Source organism: Diadema antillarum, unplaced genomic scaffold (assembly GCF_040938485.1).
Source record: "Diadema antillarum isolate AM-2024a unplaced genomic scaffold, OU_Dant_1.0 seq00000222_RagTag, whole genome shotgun sequence".
Lineage (NCBI taxonomy): Eukaryota > Metazoa > Echinodermata > Echinoidea > Diadematoida > Diadematidae > Diadema > Diadema antillarum.
Window position 1 is genome coordinate 800,298 of NW_027271276.1, and position 23,600 is coordinate 823,897.

The 23,600-nt window shown below is 40.1% G+C and overlaps 1 protein-coding gene across 1 annotated transcript; it reads left to right on the forward strand.

Annotated features, from left to right (window-relative positions):
• The first annotated feature begins 1,031 nt into the window (after positions 1-1,031).
• LOC139729188 (uncharacterized) lies at positions 1,032-15,056 on the forward strand. Its single transcript, XM_071640118.1, has 12 exons — positions 1,032-1,160; positions 3,207-3,311; positions 4,105-4,694; positions 5,847-5,886; positions 6,511-6,780; positions 8,693-8,791; positions 9,358-9,411; positions 10,751-10,848; positions 11,990-12,098; positions 12,451-12,568; positions 13,596-13,692; positions 14,901-15,056. The coding sequence occupies exons 1-12, from the start codon at positions 1,136-1,138 to the stop codon at positions 15,054-15,056; spliced, it is 1,761 nt and encodes a 586-aa protein (XP_071496219.1). The 5' UTR covers positions 1,032-1,135.
• The last annotated feature ends 8,544 nt before the right edge of the window (positions 15,057-23,600 follow it).

Consider the following 23,600-nt stretch of genomic DNA (forward strand, 5'->3'; position numbering starts at 1 on the left):
ATTTCTGTTTTATTTCATGTATACAGATATACAGTGTATACATGCCTATAGGCATATTGCTTCCTATACCAATATGTGCAATAGTGGTAACTACATTGTACTACACACTACTAATGATAATGATAACAGCGGGAATATAGATAATTAAGGTGATGTTGTCTTCCAAATTTCTAATATGTTGAACGAGTGTCAGATGGGGAAGATGTATTACATGATCATATCCACAAATCATTGATTTTTACAACTGGACTGACTGGAAATTTAATTTGACCTGTTTAATTGGAGAAAAATCAAAAGCACGAACACACATCTTCTTACAATATCATTGGAGGGGGAAAAATGCAAGACATAGGGTTGAGAGGGGTATCAGAAAAATGGCAGAGCACAGACAAGGACAGGCGCGCGTCTTAGATTATTTTATACCAAAGCAGATCACGTCTCCGAAGTTAAATAGATCTATCCGAAAGGGGAAAAAACTCCTGTTTCAATACAGACAACTTTCAGGGAAGAGTGTGAAATAAATAACATAAATGAGTACATGAATCTGTGGTCAACGCTGGATTGAGAAGTACCGGTTTGACAGTAAAGTTCAAGTAAATATCAAGGGCTATAGCGGCTGTCATACTGTCCGATCAGTGAGTTGACCGTACCGTACTCGCGAGGAGCTGCGGAGGTACCGCTAAGCAACATGGCGGCGTGTGCACTGAGGCGTCACATCCGGGGTGCGCGGTGGCGACACCGAGCTCAGTGGGTTGTGAATGGGTGTGATTCTTCTATGTGTAAGAGTTCTGTGCCCACAACATGCGCATGTACTGACCGTCTTCGAACGTTGAGGGGGCAAATCGTAGTCTTCCCTTTGCGCATTTTGTGACGCGTCGTTTGTTCTGCAGCATGCATGCTGTTCTAAAATCTGACTGAGGCTTCTCCGTGCACTCACGTATCATACCTACACGTACAACGACACACACGTACGTCCGTACTTAAATACGTCCACGTCTTTGTACGCATGCTCAGCTCACCCATCCATTGGAATAAAGCCGACCTGGAAATTTGCGAGACTCCACGATAATATTTTCTGTATAGGACTCGAAAGAGCTCAAATATCCGCGGGGTATAGTCAACTTTGGGGATAGACATGTCCGAGGCGACACAGGAGAAAGGTAAAGGTTCGTTAAACCATTAATCAGGAAGAATGTACTGATCTGATCAAGCGAAAACCGGAAAGCAACATAAAAAAGCAACAGGGATAATGTGCGTGGCGAGTAGTGCATCGGTCAATAGTGCACTAGACTATTCTCTACGCTGTAGACGTAGACGCCACTGTAGTTACGAGTGCACGACAGCAGCAGTCGGTGTGCACAAACCACAGTGAAGTGTCAGTGACTTGATGCATCCATCACCTATCGACACGCGGAGCTGACATTCTAACGTTAATCGTACTGTCCGCGTCTGTAGTACTAACGTTTGAGTTCTAACGGTTAGACTTAGAGCCTCTAGTTCTAGTCCAAACCCATTTTGTTGGCTCTATCACATCATCACATCATGTCAAACAGAACCCGTTCCATGATGATGGTTGTAGCCTTGTCAAGTGTAGGCCTACAAGATTATTACACAGAGGGGGGTCAGAGTCAAGTGAGTAAAGACAAAAGAGAAAGACAAAAGTTAGCAAGACACTTTTTAAAGTGTGTCAGCATTGTCAATTGACTAGACCACCTAACATTTAATTACCTTTAACACGTTAGTTGCCCTGGACTGGGAAAGTGATTATGAATTGGGGCCTATCGATAATCATAATCAGTGTATTGTAAATTATAGAAAGTTGGCATGTCGAGTCTAAAAAGTGCCTGCAATGTACATGCAGCTGTGAAGCACAGAAATTTGATTCATATTCACACACATTCATTGCCTGACTCGTGATAGACTAGTACTAAAGTAGACATCGGCAATTGTGCACCTTTAATACGGCCTTATATCGGTGCGAGATTTTACCCTAATTGAGCAGTGCGTGCGAGTTCGTAAACTTAGGCACCGCAGGTTCGACAGCGTGTCTTCACCTCGGTACTGTACTGTGTATATGTGTGTCAGATTTTGCGTTGGGATGCAGCGTTTGTGTGAATATGTCAACGTGTGTGTGCATGATAAAAGCACTTTTACGCGGTTGCTCTAACGGCCTTCCCTGTGTGGCGTGATCGAGCACGAGCAAACCCCAGACAAACAGGGCCCAGGGTGCTGTGCATTGGCACACAACGGAACGCAACGAGTGGTAAACTACGTACCTTGCTTCAATCATAATTTTAAATGAATGAATTCTGCGTTATACCTGAAGCAGGGGATCACTAATTAACCTATTGCAGAGGACGTTTAATGTCCACTCGCGGCCTTGGCGAAATTATTCTGTGAAATAGTAACAAACACCCTCCAAATCTTATCCCGATTCGTCAGTCTGTTCGTGTTTATTTCGTTTACACAGTTGCGGTTTAACGAGCACGACCAGACAGTGTGCGAAGTGTGTATAGCTACCGATTTACGGGCAGCCACTACATGGACACACACTCACACACACACACACACAAGCCTCGCCCGCGTGGTTGGTTTGCGCGATTTGTGATGGGGTCGGATCGAGATGGATGAAGGAGGCATAAAAATATTCACGTAGCTGTTGTGGCGAGCTGGCGAAAGCTCGGATGTTCAAAAATGGAATCTATTGACTGTATCGCAGACAACTGCCAACTTTCTCACACTTTGGCAATTTTCTGCGATGCAACATTGTACAAATTGTATATTATATGCAAAGCTCGATAATCCTGCAGCGGAGAGCAAAGGCACGCAAAATCGCAATCCCACAGTGTTCCATGTGTCCGCTCCGCAGCAGATGCGCAGTGAGTGAGGCGGGCATATACTAAGTGACCTTATCACTTGTCAAATGGTGTTCCATACAGCAAGAGAAGGTCGCCAGCTGCTTAGTGCGTGGTGGTTCATGGGATATCACCTTGGCATACGGCGAATGAGGTACCGATAATATATAGGGCCGTAAAGTGCATAATTGCCTAGACATCTACATGTACTGCACTATGTCTATGATATTACTAGTGTAGAACTGTGAGTTCTATACAGAATCTCAGGTGTGCCACTGGGGGAAGGGGGTTCCTTTCCTGATGTATAATTATGTTTTTAAAAGCGGTTCTATGTTCTTTATTCTTTGATAGTGGGAGAAGATGCAGATGTAGTCAATGTATTGAGTGACATCATGGCACCAATGGACGATGACTTTGCTGAAGAAGTGAAGACCACAACGCCTGCCAAGAAAGTTGGTGAGTTTTAAAGGTCCTTCCCCCCCTTTAGTTTTATATGCCGTAGTGTCTGCGAAGCTGGCAAGTTTAACCGAGCCCCTTTGACTCAAAACTCTACCACTGACTCTTACCAGTCACGACCATATAATAGCTGATTGCTTCTTACGTAATGCTAATAGCTGTGAGGGCTTTTGATTGAAAAAGCTGTGTACAATGGAGTTATTTATCTAACATCTACTGGATTTTAACTGAAGATTTGTTTAAATTTCATTAGTGCTTGTACTTTATTTGGTCAGTGGGATACTGTCATCTTTTTTGATAGGAAAAGTTTCAAATCTATGTCTTGTGTAGGCAGTGTCTGTGTATGTCGTATATGGTTCGAGGTAAAATATACAAACAGTTTTAACTCTGGAGCTGCGTGGTTGGTCACAAATAAACCCAGTTTAACAGGGATTGACATTGGTGGTGGCCATGGGCTACCAAAAATTTGTGTCCGACCCCAAATATTTCAAAAAGCTTGTCTTTTGGTGGCCCGATCAAGCAACTTAAGATTCAAAATTGATTGCTGTGTTTCCTTTCATTTATCACCTTTAAATTTCCTTTTCAGGCCACCAACATTTCATATTTAATGATTTTAGTGGCCAAAACAGGCAACCAAAGAAAATGAAAAAGTATCAAGCCCTGATTAACTATACTGTGCCATGCATACATGCAATGTAGCCTCTTTTTCCATTTTGTTGTTGTTGTCGCATCATACTGCTTTCGTGATGAACATCCAAATTATTTTGTTTTTACCAAATTCCGTTTCTTCCAGTTCCAAAGAAGGTTACAAAACCTACTAAGTCCCCTGGGCAGGCCAAAGTCGTCAAGAAGCCAACCACACCTAATGCCCAGGCCCCGGCCCCCAAACCCACGGCTGCCGCAAAGGAGGAAGCAACCCCAGTGGCCCAAGCCACCAACGGGCAGAAAGCTTCAACCCCCACCCCAGCATCCTCGGCTGCTTCAACCCCCGCTTCCACAAAACCACAGCCAGCCTCGGCCACTGCCACGCCCACAACAAAGAAGAAGGTCGTTAAGAAGGTGCCAGTCAAGCCAAAAGTAGCTGGAAGTTCTGGCTCCACCGCTGCAAAGCAGACTGCTACTAAACAGGTTACTGGGAAAGCAGCAGCCTCGGGGGGCCCAGCCTCAGCCAAGAAGACCGTTGTGGCAGCAAAGACTGGGAAGAAGGCAGCGCCAGCTAAAGACTCCAGCAGTGACACAGCCAGGGCGGCCTCTGGTACAGTCAGTGCGCAGTCTTTGGATCAGTCACAGGCCAAGCCAGCTGCTAGCCCCAAGACACCGAAAGTGACAGTGGCAGAAAAGAAAGAGGAGGCTAAGGTAGTTGTTTTTAGGAGGCCGAGTTCAGTAGAAAAGACACATTATTTGTATACCTTCCCTTCCATTGTCTTGTAGGGACAATGAGTTCTTGCAATTGTAAAAAACAGACAAAATGCAGGAAATGGAGATCTGATGAATGTAATTAGATTTTTTTTCAGTGCAGATACAATGCCTGCGGCATAACAGAATGTCTATTTTTCAGCCAATTTGAAATTAATTTCAGATATGTTGAAACAGAAAAGGTCTTTCTTTAAAAATCACTCTCCTTCACCTTAGTTTCTTAAAGGGATTGTACAGTTTCGGTTGAGACCTAACTTCAGATTTCTAACATTTTTTGGTGAGATAATGAAAAACCTCTTATGAAATATGAAAGAGCATGTAATTTTATGAGGAATTCAATGTTTATTTGATGAAAATTGGTTTTGAGAAAGCTGAGATATCCAAAAAGAGCGATTCTAATAAAGTGTGGGACCCACACTTTCACACAATCGCTTTGTTTACCTTGTTTTTGGATGTTTCCGTCATTCCAAACCCGATTTCCATCAAGTAAACTTCGAATTCCTCTTAAAATGGTATGCTCTGTACTATTTCATAAGTGTTTTCTTGGCATCTCGCTAATAGTTAAAAGCCCAATTCTCACCCCCACCAAAACTGTACTATCCCTTTAATCCCTGTTTGTTTCCTAACTTGCCATTTTCCTTTCAAAATTTCCAATGTTCATTAGTCTCTCATCCATTATCTGTCTTTCTGTAAGCTTTCCTCCAGTGTAAGGTATATTTTCTAAATTATGCCATTTTATAGCTGTTGCCAGCACTCAGACCACAGATGCGTGAGCTGTGTTGGGAAAAAAAAGTATGTTTGAGGTGTTTTCTTTCAGTAAACTTTGCTACTGTAAGAATGTTAGTGAAATGTGAAAATAATCGCTGTTTCAATCGCATGTTTTATTTCTACTTGTATCTATTCGTATTTACTTGTGATAGCAAATTATCGTATATATCAGTCCTGTGGATTTATTTCGTGCAAATTAGTTGCCAAAAGGATCTGGACTTGGAAGGGCTCAAGTCGGGCAATTCCAGGTAAATGGTAGACCGGAATGTGGTGAATGAATGTGTGAGAAATGGAGAAGAAAATGTTTAACCTCAATAATGGCCTCTAATAATATTTTTATGATATTTTCAGGCAAAGAAGGAGGAAGAAACAGAAATGGAAGTCACTGAAGGTGGGTACAGACCTTGTCATTTTCATCCAACCTGACAAATTACTGTAAAAGTGGATATTTTCGAGCAACTAATTTTTTGCGCTTGGCCGGGTAAGAAGAATTTTGCGTGCTTTTAATTTCGTGGAATCAAGACATCACGCACAGGAACATATGGCTAGCAAAAATATTCATGTGCTTTTATTTGTGCGGTAGTTTCTGATTGTGCGAAATGCGCGAAAATTTCAACACCGCGAAAATTTCCACTTTTACAGTATATATGTTGGAGTATACTTCACATCGTTCCCCTGGACTTCTATGATATTTCATACCCATTATCTTCATTGCAAAATTGTATTGTTATATGTGTTCTGACCCTTAGGCTTGCAGCCAGTCGCATTATTTTAACCCTTTATGTTCCGGGGACTTTGGACATTGTGTGTAAGGCTATGGGTTTTCAGTGTCAGTCGGAACTCGGAACTCGGAAGCATACACAGGGTAAAAGAGTCACACCAGTGCTTGTCTAAATCAGCTCGATAGAATTTGATCATTAATTATGGTGCTTTTTCGCATGGCGTAGATGTTTTCCCAATGAAATTATTGAATTGTGATTCCCTCAAAACCCAAACATACTTCGTAAACACACAGAGGTACCTGGAAAGGAAGCCCACATCTCGGCCGAGATGACCACTGGTGCTACGCAGGAAGTGGAAGAGGGCAAGGAGACATCCGCAGCCGAGAGAGACGCCGACAACGAGGAGGATGACGATGAGGATGATGAAGACGACAATGAGGAGGAGATGAGCAATGCTGCAGACGGGGACGAAAGCGGGGACGTGGAACCGCCCGACTTCAACGACTCCTTTGATGTCCGGAGCGAGGCCAGCTCCAGTAGCTCGGAGAGTCAAGTCGGTGACAGTGAGTCTGTCTTATCATTTTTGTCTCGCCCACCGGAGGTGAAGGCGAGACTAAGGGATCCAAATGGCGTCCGTCCGTCGTCCGTCGTCCGTCCGTCGTCCGTCCGTCGTCCGTCCGTCGTCCGTCCGTCGTCCGTCACAAATGTTAAAGTTTACCTGCAAGACTTTCTTATGATGCATAACTTGGCATCTGTTACAGCAATGGCAGCCACACTTGGGTGATAGAAGCACTAGGGGTATCTTCATGTTATGGTGTTGTCAGAGGTCATGTGATGATGTCAAAGGTCATTTGAGGTCATAAATTAAAGAGTATGTGCAAGACTCTCTTTTCTATGTTAAAGTTTACCTGCAAGACTCTCTTTTGACAAATAACTTCACATAAGTTGCTTGGATTACAACCTAACTTGGGTCATAGATGCACTGGGGGTACCTTCATGTTATGGTGCCGTTGGAGGTCACAGGATAAGGTCAAAGGTCATTTGAGGTCAAACGTTAAAGTTTACTTGCAAGACTCTCTTATCACATGTAACTCGACACATGTTGCTACAATGGCAATCAAACTTGGGTGATGGATGCACTAGGGGTACCTTCATGTTATGGTGCCGTAAGAGGTCACATGATAAGGTCAAAGGTCATTTGAGGTCATACGTTTAAGTTTACTTGCAAGACTCTCTTATCACACGTAACTCAGCACATGTTGCTACAATGGCAATCAAACTTGGGTGATGGTAGATGTCTCTTGGGAAGTTGAAGGTAACCACAAGGTCAAAGGTTACAGACAGGGGTCAACGAACTTTTAGGGCCCAATGTTAAGTTTTTAGGGCACATTTCGTTTATGGCTCATAACTTTTGATCCCTTTGTCCGTTTGTGACCAGACTTCGATGGAAGATGTCCCTTGGGGAGGTGAAGGTCGTCACAAGGTCAAAGGTCACAGACGGGTCAACAAACTTTTAGGGCCCAATGTTATTTTTTAGGGCACGTTTTGATTGTGGCTCATAACTTTTGATCCCTATGTCCGTATGTGACCAAACTTGGACGGTAGATGTCCCTTGGGGAGTTAAAGGTCATCACAAGGTCAAAGGTCACAGAAAGGGGTCAACAAATTTTTAGGGCCCAATGTTAAGTTTTTATGGCGCGTTTCGATTATGGCTCATTACTTTTGATCCCTTTGTCCGTTTGTGACCAAACTTGGATGGTGAATGTCCCTTAGGGTGTTGAAGGTCACCACAAGGTCAAAGGTCATAAGCAGGTCAATTAACTTGTGGGAGTTATAAAAAATATTAATTCCTTGTACGCGAATGGGCGAGACACAATTCGGCGATTGCCTTGTTCTTTGGATTCACCTTCACATTTACCATTCATGCTAATTACCTTTTGAGAACACGTCATGCGTGTAAGCATTTAGTCACTTTGCATGTGAAAACCAAATGAGATATACGCAAGGTGCACTTTGATAGCAGGATAGAAAGTGAGATACTGGTCAGATGCCACCATAAAGAATCCCAGGTGTCACGACAATTATAGAATTTGTCTCAAGTTGCGGCAAGTTTTCACTAAAATCTGTAACTTTTGAGTATTTATTTTCATTTGAGATATATTTGTGTCGAGGTTACTGTAAACCCAGAAACATTTGCAGCATGAAGCTTTTGCGAATTGATGGAGACAAGAATCTTCACGTGCATTTTGCTTTTGCGAATCTTGGCTCCTTGCAAAATTCGTGAAAGTTTCATGCGTAGGAAAACTTCTTGTTTTACAGTAAATCCTCCAGTGGTGATATGGCAAAGTTCCTAAAGTTTTTGGAAACATAAATTACACAAAAATACAACCGAGGGAATTTTCTTGAACATACATGCACATACGTTCCTCGTAATGACCCGACCTCTTCTTTCCGCTCTTTCCTGGTTACCCATAGATGAAAGCGACAATGAGGATCGACAGAAAACGAGAGAGGACAGGAAGAGACAGTTCTCTCCTATCGTCTATGAAGGCAAACATGGCTCTGACTCTGAAGGTAGCAAAAGTTCCATTTTTTGCAGAAGTAGCCTAGTGATAAGTAGATTACCAATGCTTCCACTTTACATTTAACCTGTCAGTCTTATTGTCAGCATTTTCTGTATACCGGGTACTCATAAACTGAGCAGAACAGGAGAAAGAGAGAGAGAGAAAAAAAAGTAAGTTTTGGAAAGGCAAGATAAAGTTTAGGCAAGGCAAAATATTACCTGCAATGTTTGTTAGGTAGATGTGGGTCAAAACTTGATATCCTTATGTGCCAATTAGAAAACCTGTTGTGGAGGACATTCTGGAAAACTAATTGAAGACATTTTGGAAAAAGGAACTAAAGTAGACAGAAGAATGTATTGCAGTGCTGTATTAAGCATGAGAAAAGAATTGTCTCCTACTAGTGCCACTTCGTCAATTGTACATAGCATCAAGGTCGTATTCAAGTCCCACAAGATGACTATTTAGAGACAAGGAATGTCTTTGCATTGATGTGTCCTCTGATCCAAAACATCAAAACTGCTTTTGTTCGATTCAACATAGTCTTCCACTGTCTGTTCATTTTCTCTTGTCCAACAGCAGACAGCGGTAAGAGATCCAAGATGTCCTCATCTATACGAGAAGTTATCCCAGGTCAGTGACATCACTTGAAGAAAAAAAAAAGGAAAAAAACGAAAGAACACCTAACAAACACATGTACATTATTTAGCATCTTTGGGACATTGGATTTGCAGCCATCATCTGTCTAAACTCTAAGGCCCGAATTCACGAAGGTGGTACAATCTTGTCCATGGTTTCCTTAATTCCATTAAATAGCCTGTAGGATCTTGCCTTTTGATTTTCCCTATGGTCTGTACACAAGTATATATCACATAAGTCATGTCTGTAGTTGACAACTGAGCACCTATGAACCCTTTCCCTCATGGCAGTCATTGCGAGGTTACTGGAGGACAAGAAAATTGGTGCATAGGATACATAAGAAACATTTTGTTTTTATGTCATTAGAATTGTGATGAAATGTGTGTTAGTCTTTGGAGGACTTGGGAAGCCATGACATCATTGTACAACAAATATTATCTGATTTGCACGTATCTGTTTGCTTCTGCTGTCATTTCTTTGTGTTAGCAGTAAAACATAAGAATGTGTAAATACCACTTTGCTGTTTAGAGGAAACCAAAACCCAAAGAGAAATCTGGATTGAGTGAAAGCAGCAACATCAGTAGAACACATCAGTGAAAGTTTGAGGAAATATTGGACAATGGATGCAAAAGTTATGAATTTGTAAAGTTTTGGTGTTGGAACCGCTGGATGAGGAGACTACTTGAGTTATCATGTGTGGACAACAATTATAAAGAAAATATAAAGAAAATTCAACATGCTTTCATTTTTGTAGCATAATGAGCACTTGACACCCCTCTTTCAGAAAGCAGGGGGAATAATTACTACCCTTTACATATGTCAGTATCAAGTTTATGGAATGTGTAATTTTCATGAAAAATGAATTTTTGTGGAATTCCCTTAATATTTTCTCTATATAGTTGTCCACACATGACATCATAACGTCTCGTAGTCTCCTCATCCAGCGGTTCAAACAACAAAACTTTAAAATTTCATAACTTTTGCATTGTCTGATTTTCCTTAATCTTTCACTGATGTGTTATAGTATTCTACTCATGTTGCTGCTTTCACTCAATCCACATTTCTCTTTGGGTTTTGGTTTCCTTTACGGACAGATTTTAATGAAAATTGTGCCATTTTGTTGATCATATTTGTAAATAGCAACCGACTCCTGAAATTTGTGAAAATAAAATCCTATCGAAATATTCAGCATGTACAATATTCTCATGATGCTACAGTGAATGCTTGCTGTTTTCAACAAGCCTACCTCTCCAAAGTGATATACACATGAAGGATTGTGACAGTTTAAAGAGAAGAATTGCTTTTAATGTGATTTGAATGTTCCTTCCCACAGCGGATCAGACGGCAAAGATGAAGTATCTCTTCAGGGACGCTCGCTACTTCCTCATAAAGAGCAACAACCACGAAAACATTGCTCTGGCCAAGGCAAAGGTAATGTTAAATCCTCCAAGAGCTTTTTTTGTGAGGTTATTGTTGAGTACCCAGTTACAAAAAAAATATATATATATATAAGTTTTTTTTTTTTTTTTACCTAGTAAAGTTTTAAACCAATTTATAGGCAAGCTGTGTGTTTGTTTCTATCATACTTAAGGGTAAGTTTATCAGTGATATATATTTTCATTGTTAAATGGTAAAACAAGACATTGATGGTGTTGCCTTTGTGAAGATGACAGTTATTATAAGTAAAGATGGAAGCGTATGTATGAATTGTGCCGTCAAACTTATACTTACCTTTAAGAAAGGCTTATTGAGCTGCCACTCTTGTAACATTTATGCACAAACTGAAAACATGACCACGTATACCTTGATGTTATGTGCTTCTCTGTTATGACTTGTATTGTTTTACATTTTGCCAAATGAAAGAATGAATGAATATATCATGGTTCATTAACTTTCATTAGACACGTATTGCAAATATTTTGATTACCCCAATGAAGCAATGAATATGCTGTTTTTGCGTGAGGGAAAGTCAGCAATGTGTGAAGAAAGCTGAATGCAGTTATTGTGATGGTTGGACACGAGTTCAGCAATATGCAGCCTTTTGTAATTCTCGGTATCGGCAATACTTAGGTGCTGTGCATAGAGCAGTGTTTTAGATGCATTATGGGACAGCTCACAGGACAATCTTGCCCCAGTTTTGGCTGCACATACACTCCGATCATGCTCTGTCTTAATCCAAAGGTATTTTTTGTTGAAGATTTCTCCGCTTTCCATCATGTGACCAGCACATTGAAGCCTTGCAGTAGTGAATCATGACTCTAGTGACCGCAAATCAGTAAAACTTTCAACTCTTTTAAGCTGAATTATAGCCAAGAAAAAAAGGGTAACAACGGAAAAGCAGACAAATAACTCCATTGAATCGTATGGGAACTGCGACTCGTGTGAGACAACCGGAAGCGAACAAGGGCACCGAGGAATCCCACAGCGCATATTTGACAGAAATCTTCAGCGTGCACAGAAGTTTTCTGCGCATTGGCGATACCGAGAATATATATATATATATTTTTTTTTTTTTCCCTCCTTTTTTAGACCCTTTTAACTTAGTGATCAATTGCATTCTTTGATTCTACAGGGTGTATGGTCCACCTTGCCCTACAACGAACAGCGCCTGAACCAGGCATTCCGGGAGTCCAGGAACATTCTGCTCATTTTCTCAGTCAAGGAGAGTGGCAAGTTCCAAGGTAGAAACACATTTTTTAGTCATCCAATGTTGAAATAGCTGAGATATCCAAAAAACAAAGAGGTCCTAATAAAAGGTAGGACTCGCCTTTTATTAGGACCACTTTATTTTTCTGTGTTTTTTTTATATCTCAGCCATTTTAAAACCCATTTTCATCAAATAAACTTTGAATTCCTCTTGGAATTTGTGCTCTTGTATATTTCATAAGAGGTTTTTTTTAATCATCTTACAAAAAAGTTGAAATCTGATTCCCCCACCTCAACCAAAAACTATACTATCCTGAGACATCTTGCATATCTTACCTTCTTTTTCTCTCTCTCTGTGGCATTTTTTGTGAAAATTTCTGATAACAGGGTTTGCCAGGATGAGGGGTGAGTCTCGCAGAGATGGTCAGTCAGTCAACTGGGTGCTCCCAAGCGGCATGAACCGCTCCATCCTTGGAGGAGTCTTCAAGGTCGACTGGATCACCAGGTACAGTGGTGATCTATCACTTGGTCCACTCCCACTTCGTCCAAAAGCCGTTTAGTCTCAACCCACATGATCTAATCCTGTTTCATCTACAACCAGTTAATCTAATAACCATTTAGTCCAATTGCCACTTAGTCTTATTACCAGTTGGCCTACTTCCAGATGGGCTGTGCCCATTTCGTCTAATACCCGTAGTTTAATAGACCAAACGGGAAAAAATCCCAAGGAGACAAAATTACAATTACACCATGTGGTTATCAGACGAAACGATACTTAGCCAAACTGGGCATTAGACCAAGTGAGGATTAGACCAAAAAGGCATTAGTCAAAATTGACATGAGATCAAATGAGTTTAGCCATAGTGGTGTTCTTAGACAAACTGGGAAGTAGACCATCTGATAGTAGACCAAGTGGCAATAAACTGGTACAGTCACACCATGTGCTGAATGTGGTAGAATATAATGCCTGTGCCTATCATTTGAGTGTGGCTATCTTTTAGGGTGACACGACATTTGCTCCGGTCTTATTTTCTGCAAGGACTCAGGGTTAGGATTGTGATAGGGTTTTAGGTTTAGTTTGATGTGAGGATTAGGATTTAGAGTTAGGGTTATGTTTGTGGGTAGAATTTATGTTTGGCTTAGCATGCAGATATTCCGTTGGAGTAATTGTTGTAGGAGCAAATGTCATGGAACCTCTTCTAGGAGTTTGCTGCAATTTGTGCTTCCCTTTTTTTTTTTTTTTTTATTAAACAATGTTATTTTATAGATATTATCTTGCTTGCTATGTGAATTTAAATAGAATGAACTTAGAATGACCAAAGAGGGTGAAAATTCCACAAATTTCCGTTCTATGAATGAGCTGTATGTGAAATTTTAACCACTGGCTATTTATAAGACCTATATTAAAAGTAATGTAAGTAAAATGTATGGGAAATTTATAGCAACCCACATAAGTTGTCATTTGCAGTGATAAAGGAAAAATGTGATCAGTACACTAAAAATATCATTGTGTGACTCCCCACTGTCCGTAGACATGAACTGCCATTCACAAAGACCACACACCTATACAACAGCTGGAATGACAACAAGCCGGTCAAGATCGGCCGTGATGGTCAGGTGAGCGATCAAGTCTCCTCGCTGAAGCATTGGTTTGATAGGTAGCATGTCTGCCCTACAGTTAAGGTTTCTGGGGTTCAAGACCCAGAGAGACTAGCCGAGCTGATGTAATCTTCGCGGAATCCCACCATCCCCTCTGGCTAGTGAGAATTGATTATGTCTCTTTCATGCAGAGCTGCCAAGTCTCCCTGAACCTCCAGGGCAGTGATTTTGCTCAGTCGGTAGCACATCCGCCTCCAGATCCAAAGGACGCGGGTTTGATTCTAGATTCTAACTGAGTAGTGTTGTGTGTAATCATACCGTCCCCTCTAGTAAGAGGCAAAACACTCTGTGCCTTGGAAAGGACATAAAATAGAGGTCCCGTGTGAGAGAGTCACAACTTAAAGATCCTAGGTCCATTTATTCATCGCAAAGAGCAGGGTGCATAACTTGGTGAAGTGGTCCCACCTCACATCCAACTGGACCCCATAGAAGACCAGCTAGTGCAGCTGAATATGGGCTATCCAGCCACCTCAGATGGAAAAAAAATGAAACAGTGAAACGAGTGATAAAGTGACATAGGCAAATTTGTCTCCTCTCTCTCTCACACACACACACTCTCTCTCCATCTCAGCAGTGAATGATTGATACTCATCCTTTATAGTTATCCCAGGTGACTAGTAGTAGGCATTGAAGGATATCAACTAACCATGTGATGAAAATATTGATATATATTCATGTGGCCTTTAGTTGTTAAAGGGGAAGGCTAGTAACTGATCAGTAGGAATCAGTGGGAATGCTGGGAGATGATTGTTCCAATCCCTATGGGATTCATTTAAGAGTACGTTATATATCTATTGTTGTGTGAAAATAATTTGCTTCAGAACGGTCTCATATTCAAGTAATGTGCAGCTTAATGCCCCGTCACTGACCAGGGACTCTAACCTGGAAACATTAAATTGCACATTACTTGAATATGAGACCATTCTGAAGCAAATAATTTTCACACAATAATAGATATATAATGTACTCTTGAATGAATCCCATAGGGATTGGAACAATCATCTCCCAGCATTTCCACTGATTCCAACTGATCAGTTACTCGCCTTCCCCTTTAAGCTACAAAGAAAGTAGACATGTGAATGGAATGATGAGTCCGTTTGATATCATAACTTCAAGGACTTGCATGTCCACTTATATATGATTCCTTCCCACTCTGAATCACTCTGAACTACCCGTAGGAAATTGAGCCAAAGTGCGGCGAAAGCCTCTGCCGTCTCTTCCCGCGCGACGAGAACATCGACGTCGTGGAGATCCTGCGGGCAGCTCGTCGGCGGCGCGAGGAGAGCGGCCACCGCATCGTGCCAAGGTCGGCGCCCAAGCCAAGATTTGAGTGAGAACAAACAGATACTAGTAGTCCTACCAAGACTCATCACATACTATTGCCCTTACACCTTCTTTTATGTTTTCATTTACGTCCCTCAACCTTGGGCCATCATGTCTTGCTATGTCGTCCAAGCTTCATGATTTTGGGTCCCGCAGAATGGGTCAGCTCAAATTCTGATTCAGTCAGGGTCGCTCAAAGTGGGCATGGATCCTAAATTTCAAACACAGGGTCATTCTTCAAGTGTGGGCAAACGTCCGATAAAGCTCAGTTGTACCATCAAACAAATGAACCGAATTTTTTTGGTAGCTTGTAGGTGCAATTTAGTGCTTTACCAACAGACTGTCTGACAGTGTTTGGCATTGCTATATTAGTCTATTATGATATTCATGATGGATACTTCAGAGATATAAAACTGTATGAAGGCATATAATCCAAGTTAAACTATAAAAATGTCTGATGTGCCAAATCATCAATAATTATTTTATGGGATTTTTGTTTTCTTTTATCAGTTCTCTCATCATTCTAAAACGGGCTTGCTACCTTTCAGCTTGGACTGACATTGAGGGCACTTTTTTATTTCCCAGTGACAAGTATGTTTCACATTCATAAGGGCATTTTGGAGAAGTCATTGCTTCAGTTTTAACCTTCCAAAACTGCATCAAATAGCAGATGACCCCCAAGAATTGGCGGGTAGAGTACTTGCATGCTCATGGCGTAATATCCGTAGTAGTGCATGCTACTGGTTTTGCTTCCCATCCAACTTTAGCGTACTTTTGTGTTTTTCTTTGTCCGATCGCTTCTTCCATTCTCTCTCACATCTTCTATGTATGCATTATGTGTCGTTGTGTGATGGGACATGTGCCTTGCCAACCCACTGGTTAAAGGGAATGATCACATTCTGGTTTGATGCACCATGATGTCAGCTTAATCACTGGGTCTTACTAAAGTAAAAACACAAAAGGGGAAGATAGGAAAACGAAAGAAAGGCCGTCTGAAGTAGGGTGAGAATCTGATACTTGTGGCTCAGTTCAAGCTCATGCTGAATATGTCTGTGTTTGTGTCAGAATTAGGATTTACGAAAAACATTTTTTCTTTTCCTATTGCCCCACATGAATGGTAATGGTAGTTTGGTTTTATCTGGTTAGATATTTCATAACCCAATATCATATTCCCTCTTGTGGGAGTCTCACTGCTCATCGCACAAAATCTGTCTTAGTCCATTGCTTGTTATATTTTTTTCACAGAGAATATTCGTTTTTCAGCAGAAGAAAAACCCAAGGGAGAGACTAAAATTGCCAAGTCATCCTCATGTGGGAATATAGTGGTATAGTTGGGCTATATCTACTGAAATTATACTCTTGTCAACCCAAAAGGGGTTACTCTGTCCCACATACTCATGATTTTGTGTGTGAAAGAATGAGTGTGTTCATCTGACTGAGCAGTGCAAAAAAATATCAAGACGTTCCCCCTTTCTACTCTCTTTCTTTGTGTGAGTTTGTTAATGAATTGTTCACCCTCTTTGTATACATTTATACGTATATGTGAACAATATACGCCATTTTCTTTTTCTCGCTGTACTGATAATAATTGATACTAATGATGCCACACCCTAATTTCTCTGTAAAAGCTTCCAGCACGTGACCTCACCTCTGATTGGCCCAGACCAGAGGATGCTGATAGCGTCCAGACCACCTCTAGGCCCTGTGCTCTGTCCATTAGATGGCATCTCTCCTCTGGTGCTCAGGGAGAGCACGCCCATGAACTTTTTACCCAAGAAAATGCCTCTAGCCCGTTGTAGTGCATGTAGAGCTGAATGGCAAGGCCTTATAGGACTATGTAAGAAAGGCCTCCCGTGGGACCCTACGTAGCTCGCCTTTTTTTTTACCCCTCTTCCAGCAGTTTCCTGTTGCAGGTGTTGCATTAAAAAAAAAGGAGAAAAAAAATGAGGAAATGTGTATTCAGAAACCAGCGTGGTTGGATCAATGTGAGGAATGGGTTCTGGAGCTTGAGCCAGCATCAATGCCGCAGCCAGGGGACCTGTGTGGGGAACGGAGAGCGCGACAATGCATTCGACTGCTCTGATGGGGGAAAAATGTGTGTTGATGTGGATGAAAAAAGAAAAAAGATGAGAAATTAAGAGCAGTTGGAAAAGATGCACCAAGTGTCACCATTGGTTACACTCCAGGATTGGATTCAGTGAGATGTTCTTCCATGCTATGGGCTCCCTTCTTACCAGGAGTGATCATTCAGCTCGATTAAGAGTGAAGATTGGATTTTGCCCATTACCTTTCCTTTTTTTACATGTCTGTGGTGGTGCCTCACTACTTTGGACCAGAGCTGCGTGGCAGTTTTTACATGGAGCGTGGTCTGAGCGATTTGTGTGCGTCACAAATGGCAAAGAAAAAAAAAGTGTTGGATCTGCATGTTGCAGTATGCAAATTTACTGTTTTTATCAATTCTCAACGAACTGTGTTTGTGTCGAGGGTCACAGATGACAACCTGTGATTAGTGATATACCAATGAACTCACCCTTATGTGTCATTTTTTGTCCAGTTTAGTTTTGTCGGTAGAGTGGCACAAAATGAACTTTGCTTACTTCATTCGTCTCTGTGTCACGTAGGCATGGACTGAAGCACACAGCACCAGTGTAGGGCACAAAAGTCACCCCAGTAGTACCAGGACAATGGAAAGTGGTTAAAAAGAGGCTGTAAGATGGGGCCTATTCGGTAGACCACGTCACTAGCTATGAACTGATGGGCGTGTAAATGGATCAGCCATTGTGAAATCTTATGAAAAGTTGGCCAGGGACATTTTCACAAGAGTAGGGTAGCAGAGTGGACTTGGTTTTGAACTGAAATTAAGTGTTGGACTGTGCAGTGAAGGGCTGACAGGTTGTGTTCAACTTGTTACGATGCCAGAGCCAAACAGCAAAGATGATGGACACTATGAAAGAAAGAAAGAAAGAAAAAAAAAAAGAACCTAAAAACAAACAAAAAAAATGTTTGACATGTTCTGTAGATACTCCTTCCAGAACCATCAACACACGACTGTTCAACACAACGGTATGTGGGTAACTTGCAGTGTGGGAACTTGCGTATGATTCAGTTAGGAATGAATATAATGGGAAAGAATGTAAAGAACAATTTGACTTATCTTCAAAATAAAAGAAATGACATTTTCTTTTGGATTTTTTATACTTTCTCAAATTATGATGAAAAGACTTTGGCATAAATGTGGCAGGGTAATAAATTGGGTCATTTTGATTGTTTTCAAGACTTCTGTCATTGATTGATGCAAATTCAAAGGGTTGGGAAGTTACGAGTTTCAAGTGACATTAATGCTCAGGAAGATTTAAAATGAAGTACATTCCGATTATGTAATGGCTGCCACAACAAGCTAAGAATGTAACATTGAAGCCAGTGCTTGGGAAGAGGTTTTAAAAGACTAGTGATGTCAGTCGCATATCTTTCAATGTATTTCGCAATGTAACGACCGGTTATTTCTTGGAGCATGTGACTGTGTCACTGTATTCCATTCACGAGTGTAACTTGCTTCAGCAGGCTTGTTGCTTCACCATTCTTACATTTAGGTCAGGTTGATTTCATTAACAATTGAGCTATAAAGGAGTGCACGATGCTACTCGTAGTTTTGTCTGCTGTGCATTCCTGTACTGTACTTGTGGCATAAGATGTAAGCGATGGTGGATTTATGTGCATGACTTTTGTGTCACAGTTTTCGATGACGATGAAAACTTCGATTGGAAATTCTCTATCAAAAATTCTCACTATTAAGGGGATTCATTATCCTCTCAAAAATCTGAATTGTTGAAAATGACTTCATGTGACGTGCTGTCTGCAGGAACGTTGAAATTCAATTAATTTCCGCATAGTGTCGCTTGCTTCTTCTTGTTCCAGTATAACAGAATGCACACCAGAAAATATGACTCAATTTTTTTCATGCCATAATATGTACCTATTAAAAGTTAGGAAGCTGTGGAGCACCATGATTTGGTCATAAACCGATGTGTTTGGTTGATGTTTTTTCCCCATGTCGCACTAGGCGGAGACGGCCTGAGGGCAGGGACTACCGTCATCGCGGCATGAAGCGGCGGATGGACTCCAGCAGAGATGGTGAGGTTGTCCTGTAGATTCACCGACAGGGTTGATATCTTTTTACTGACATCTAGTTGGTATAGATAGTGCATTTGTAGCATGATTTATGATGGTTGAACCCTAACTGTGCTTTATCTGCCAGTTAGCTTTTCTGCTAGAGTGCTTTCTTTACTAGTTGGCTTGAGATGGGTTTTTCTGAAAATGCCTTGATATATTTGTTTGATATTAAAAGAATGAGAGATCACAGGAGTTTATCATTGTTCTGTGTTGTGCATTGCAAGTATTGTCAATGCTTTTATGGTACAGGTCACTCCCATTATAACGAACACAGTTACACTGTATAACAAAATTTCGGTTACAACGAAGTAAAAATTCAGGCCAGACCATTATCCACCCTATGTTTGTTATTCTTTTTTTGTTTGGTTAAAATGAAATTTGGATATAACGAAAGAAAATTGCTGGTCCTGAGGACTTCGTTTTAATGGAAGTCCACTGTATGCTGCTTCATAGATGTATGTTGGGAGTTGCTGAGAGTATTAAAATTTTGGTGCTTCATTAGATCTGTCATTGTCTCTGACAATTAAACTGCATTGGGTATCAGCAGTGTTTCAAAGTATTGGTTCCAAGGGGTCAAAACATGCTGGTGTTTTGTTGTTGTAACACTCTACTCTCCCTCTATCTATCCCATGTCAGATCACCGGAGGCGCATGAGACCCCCTCCTCCACCCCCTCCGCCACCCCTTCTGGATCCCTCAAGGGACCTCCTGATAGGCCCGGTAAGTTTTCTTCATCTAACTTTCCTTGCGAGATTGGACCACTGCTAGTTGGCCAACACTGCATCACTACTTTTCAAACAATCTTATGTTTCATGTGTATTCTTGATGCCTCTGATATTTCCATCCTTTTTAACTTGTTCCCTACAAGATTCTAAAATCTCAACAGACTTTGTGCACATCTCAGGATGTTCCTGTAGGCAGTGACTTAAAATCTGCCAATACCCTGAAAATAAATTTGTGTACAGGTAGAATAGACAGAAACAGCCATAATTCACCTGTGATGGCCCCTGAAAGTATACATATTTCGATAAATCAGATCATATCTCTTATAACAATTTGGCACTTGTGCTTCACATTTAAGTCCTGCTCCAGAAGCGCTGGTACTGATGTGTGCGCATTCTAGCTATATGCGTATGCTTTCAAGAATAGTAGTAAGATTCCATGTCGATCGGTTTTGCTGATCGCGCGCATGCATTGCATATCATTATCATTCAAGACATATTTTGAAAAAAAAAAATATCGATATTGCAACAGTTTGGTTGAAAGAACCAGGTGATCTACTAGTCTATTTTAAGTTGTTTTCGTTTTTGAATACTCTTTAAAATTTACATTTAAATCCCAGTAAATAAAACTTGGAGTGACAAAAAATTTTTATTTTGTATTTTGCAGAGGGCATGCTTTATCTTGAGTATATTCTACAGATATATAGCAAATTCAGTACTCTGGGTATTGGTATACTTTAAAGGAACAAATGTGACCTGCTACAACAAAAGGATGTGAAGGTCGATTTTCTGAAAATGGCGTGACATTTTTTCCTTACTCTTCCGCTTTAATTTCACATATAACACGACTCGTAAAAGTACTCTGTTGCGGAGGTATTTGTGATTTCATGAGACCATGTCAAGTGGTCTAGGAAATCAACGTTTTGAGAAAACCGCCTTCAAAATTTTCTTATCGACGCGATTGTGATCAAGGGGAGGTAAGGCAGTTTTTGCCTCTTTACAATAGAAGGTCTGCTCATAGCAACTTCCGCGATGTTCATTCAAGCTTAGCGCCAGTGGTATAAGCATTCCCTATCAGTAACCAGGATGCCACGCACTGACCGATAAGATCACTCCGTCGTTGCCAGGGGCAGAGTCTATCTGCGGTGCTAAATCCAAATCTTCAGACACGATTCTAATCTGTTGAAAGTCGGAAAATCATGGCTCAGAAAAATGCTAATTTCTTGCCTTTTCTTTCATCATTTAGCTTTGAAATTTCAGAAGATGAACAAAAAAAACATTAGCCTACAAAATTACGTATTCAACAAAAATTTGATGGTTTTGACTGATTTGGTTTATCTGACTTCAAACTTGATTTTCTTGGCTCAGCCGTCAGCGACTTTTGGATCCTTTTGTCGTGGTGGGTCACAAATGGTTGACTGATACTTTCAATTCCTCACCATGTAACAGACTGAGGGATGGAAGTAATCAATCTTTTTCTCTCTCCTCTCTGCAGTCTTACTCTGACTATCTGAGGGACTACTCTAACCGCTCCATGACGATGTCAATGCCTCCCTACCCATCCACGGTGAGAGAAATAAAATCCACTTTAGCCGGTCAAAGTGGCCATAAAGGACAACTTCACCCAAATAATTGTGTGCATTGAGTGAATGCATCAATATTAGTAGAACACATCAGTGAAGTTTTAAGAAAATGGGACAGTTTGCTCAAAAGAAATAAAATTATAAGTTTCAGTGCTTCCATCACTGTATGAGAAGACTATAACAGTTTGTGACGTTACTGCAAGATGATATAAAGAAAATATGAATAGAATATTAATGAATCTTTATATATAGACCCAGTGATATCGCAAGGTGGCATACCTTTACATTGCCTAGGCATAGAACGAACTTGATATGAGGTCCGCAAACATGAACTGATGACTTGGTAACAACCTTTGTAGAGTGTGATCACATAGTAGTGTTCCTATGCATGAGCAATGGATTTTGTGCTAAACTGATGCCACACATTATCAAAGGAATGTATCAGACATGTGTTTGCAGCATTCTATGCAGAAAGTCTTGTATGATTTTCACTAGATGCAAAACAAGTGAGAACAGCATAGGACGTCCTAGTTCAATTCAATTCACATTTATTTCGGATATTAAAACAAGGTAAATATTACAAGGATTCATTTGGGTAACACCTATAAGAAGCAAACGCTTGTCGGGTAAGGTGCACCCTATTGCAACTGTATAATAAACATAAATAATGATATAATATACAACATAAAAGCGACTAAAAATAAAAAAACATACAGCGTACATACATACAAAATACATTCACAAAGACAACAAATAAAAAAAAATAATGGATATCGGGTAAGTGAGGTATCAAAAAAAAAATTAATGTTGGTTGAAACGTACGTTGACTCAAAAGATGTGAAATATCAGATTGGATAAGTTAAACTGCCAAGTAAACAGTAAAAAATCATGCAATTAGTCAATCAGCATTCGAAATATATTACAAGCGTCAATGATATAATTCGTTTGATTTTTGTAGAAAAATAATAATACTAACGTTAATCAACACTAACATATAGTGATAATTATTAAAATGAACTTTGAACAGTAACATAAAAAAACAATATAGCATGCAAAACATTAAAGCAGATACTTATTCGAACTTATACAAATGAAATATAATGTCAATTTTTAAAAGCATGCTTATCATGTAAAAAACAATTAGTCAGTATTTCATATCATAATTTGCCAGATAAAAAGGAAGTGTAGATGGGAAACGTTGATTTTTGTTGCAGAGTCAAATCGGAAGAAATCATATGATTGCACGTGAATTCAAAGAAATGTATTGCACAAGGATCATGATAATGTGAACTAATAACATATGTAAAATACGTAAAATGCATGCGATGAAACACTATTGTGACACTGATAAATTATAATAAATAAGGTAATAATACATTAGGAATTATACTCGGAATGGCAAACAAAAGAAGAAGAAAAAACGAAGCACAGTATTGCACAAAGATCATAGCAATGTGAAACTATAGTATGATATAATAATGAAATGCATGCAATGTGATACTACTTTATGAGACTTATGAAAATCTACACCCACTGGTAATGGGACAAATTAATTACGGAAATATAAATTGAAGCAAATGAACATAAATAAACTCAATTAATGATACAGCGCAATAAAATGATATAATAATAGTGAATGGAAATGATGAAAATCAAATTGCATTGCATGATAAATCATAGTAAACAGGGCACTTTACATTGAGAATTATACACAGTATTGCAACCAGGGGAAAAACGAAGCACAGTATTGCACAGAGATCATAGCTATGTGAAGCTATAGAATACATGAAGTGCATGCGATGATTATGAGACTATACGAATGTCTACACCCATGGTAATGGGACATATTGATTACGAAAATATAAATTGAAGCAAATAATCATATAAACGCAATTAATCATACAGCACAATAAACTAATATACATGTAATAACAGTGACTGGAAATGATGAAGATCAGATTGCATTGCATGAGAAATTATAATAAAGTGGGCACTTCGCATGAAGAACTACTCAGCATTGCAACAACAAAAACAAAAAACAGAGTAATGTTATATACTGTGTTAATGGTAATGTACCTATT

What these genes read in the sequence shown, in the direction of transcription:
- LOC139729188 (XM_071640118.1), top strand. Translation starts at nt 1,136, where the DNA reads ATGTCCGAGGCGACACAGGAGAAAG. An exon ending in ACATGGCTCTGACTCTGAAG is followed by an intron (nt 8,792 to 9,357) that starts GTAGCAAAAGTT and finishes CTTGTCCAACAG; the next exon opens with CAGACAGCGGTAAGAGATCC. An exon ending in TTGCTCTGGCCAAGGCAAAG is followed by an intron (nt 10,849 to 11,989) that starts GTAATGTTAAAT and finishes TTGATTCTACAG; the next exon opens with GGTGTATGGTCCACCTTGCC.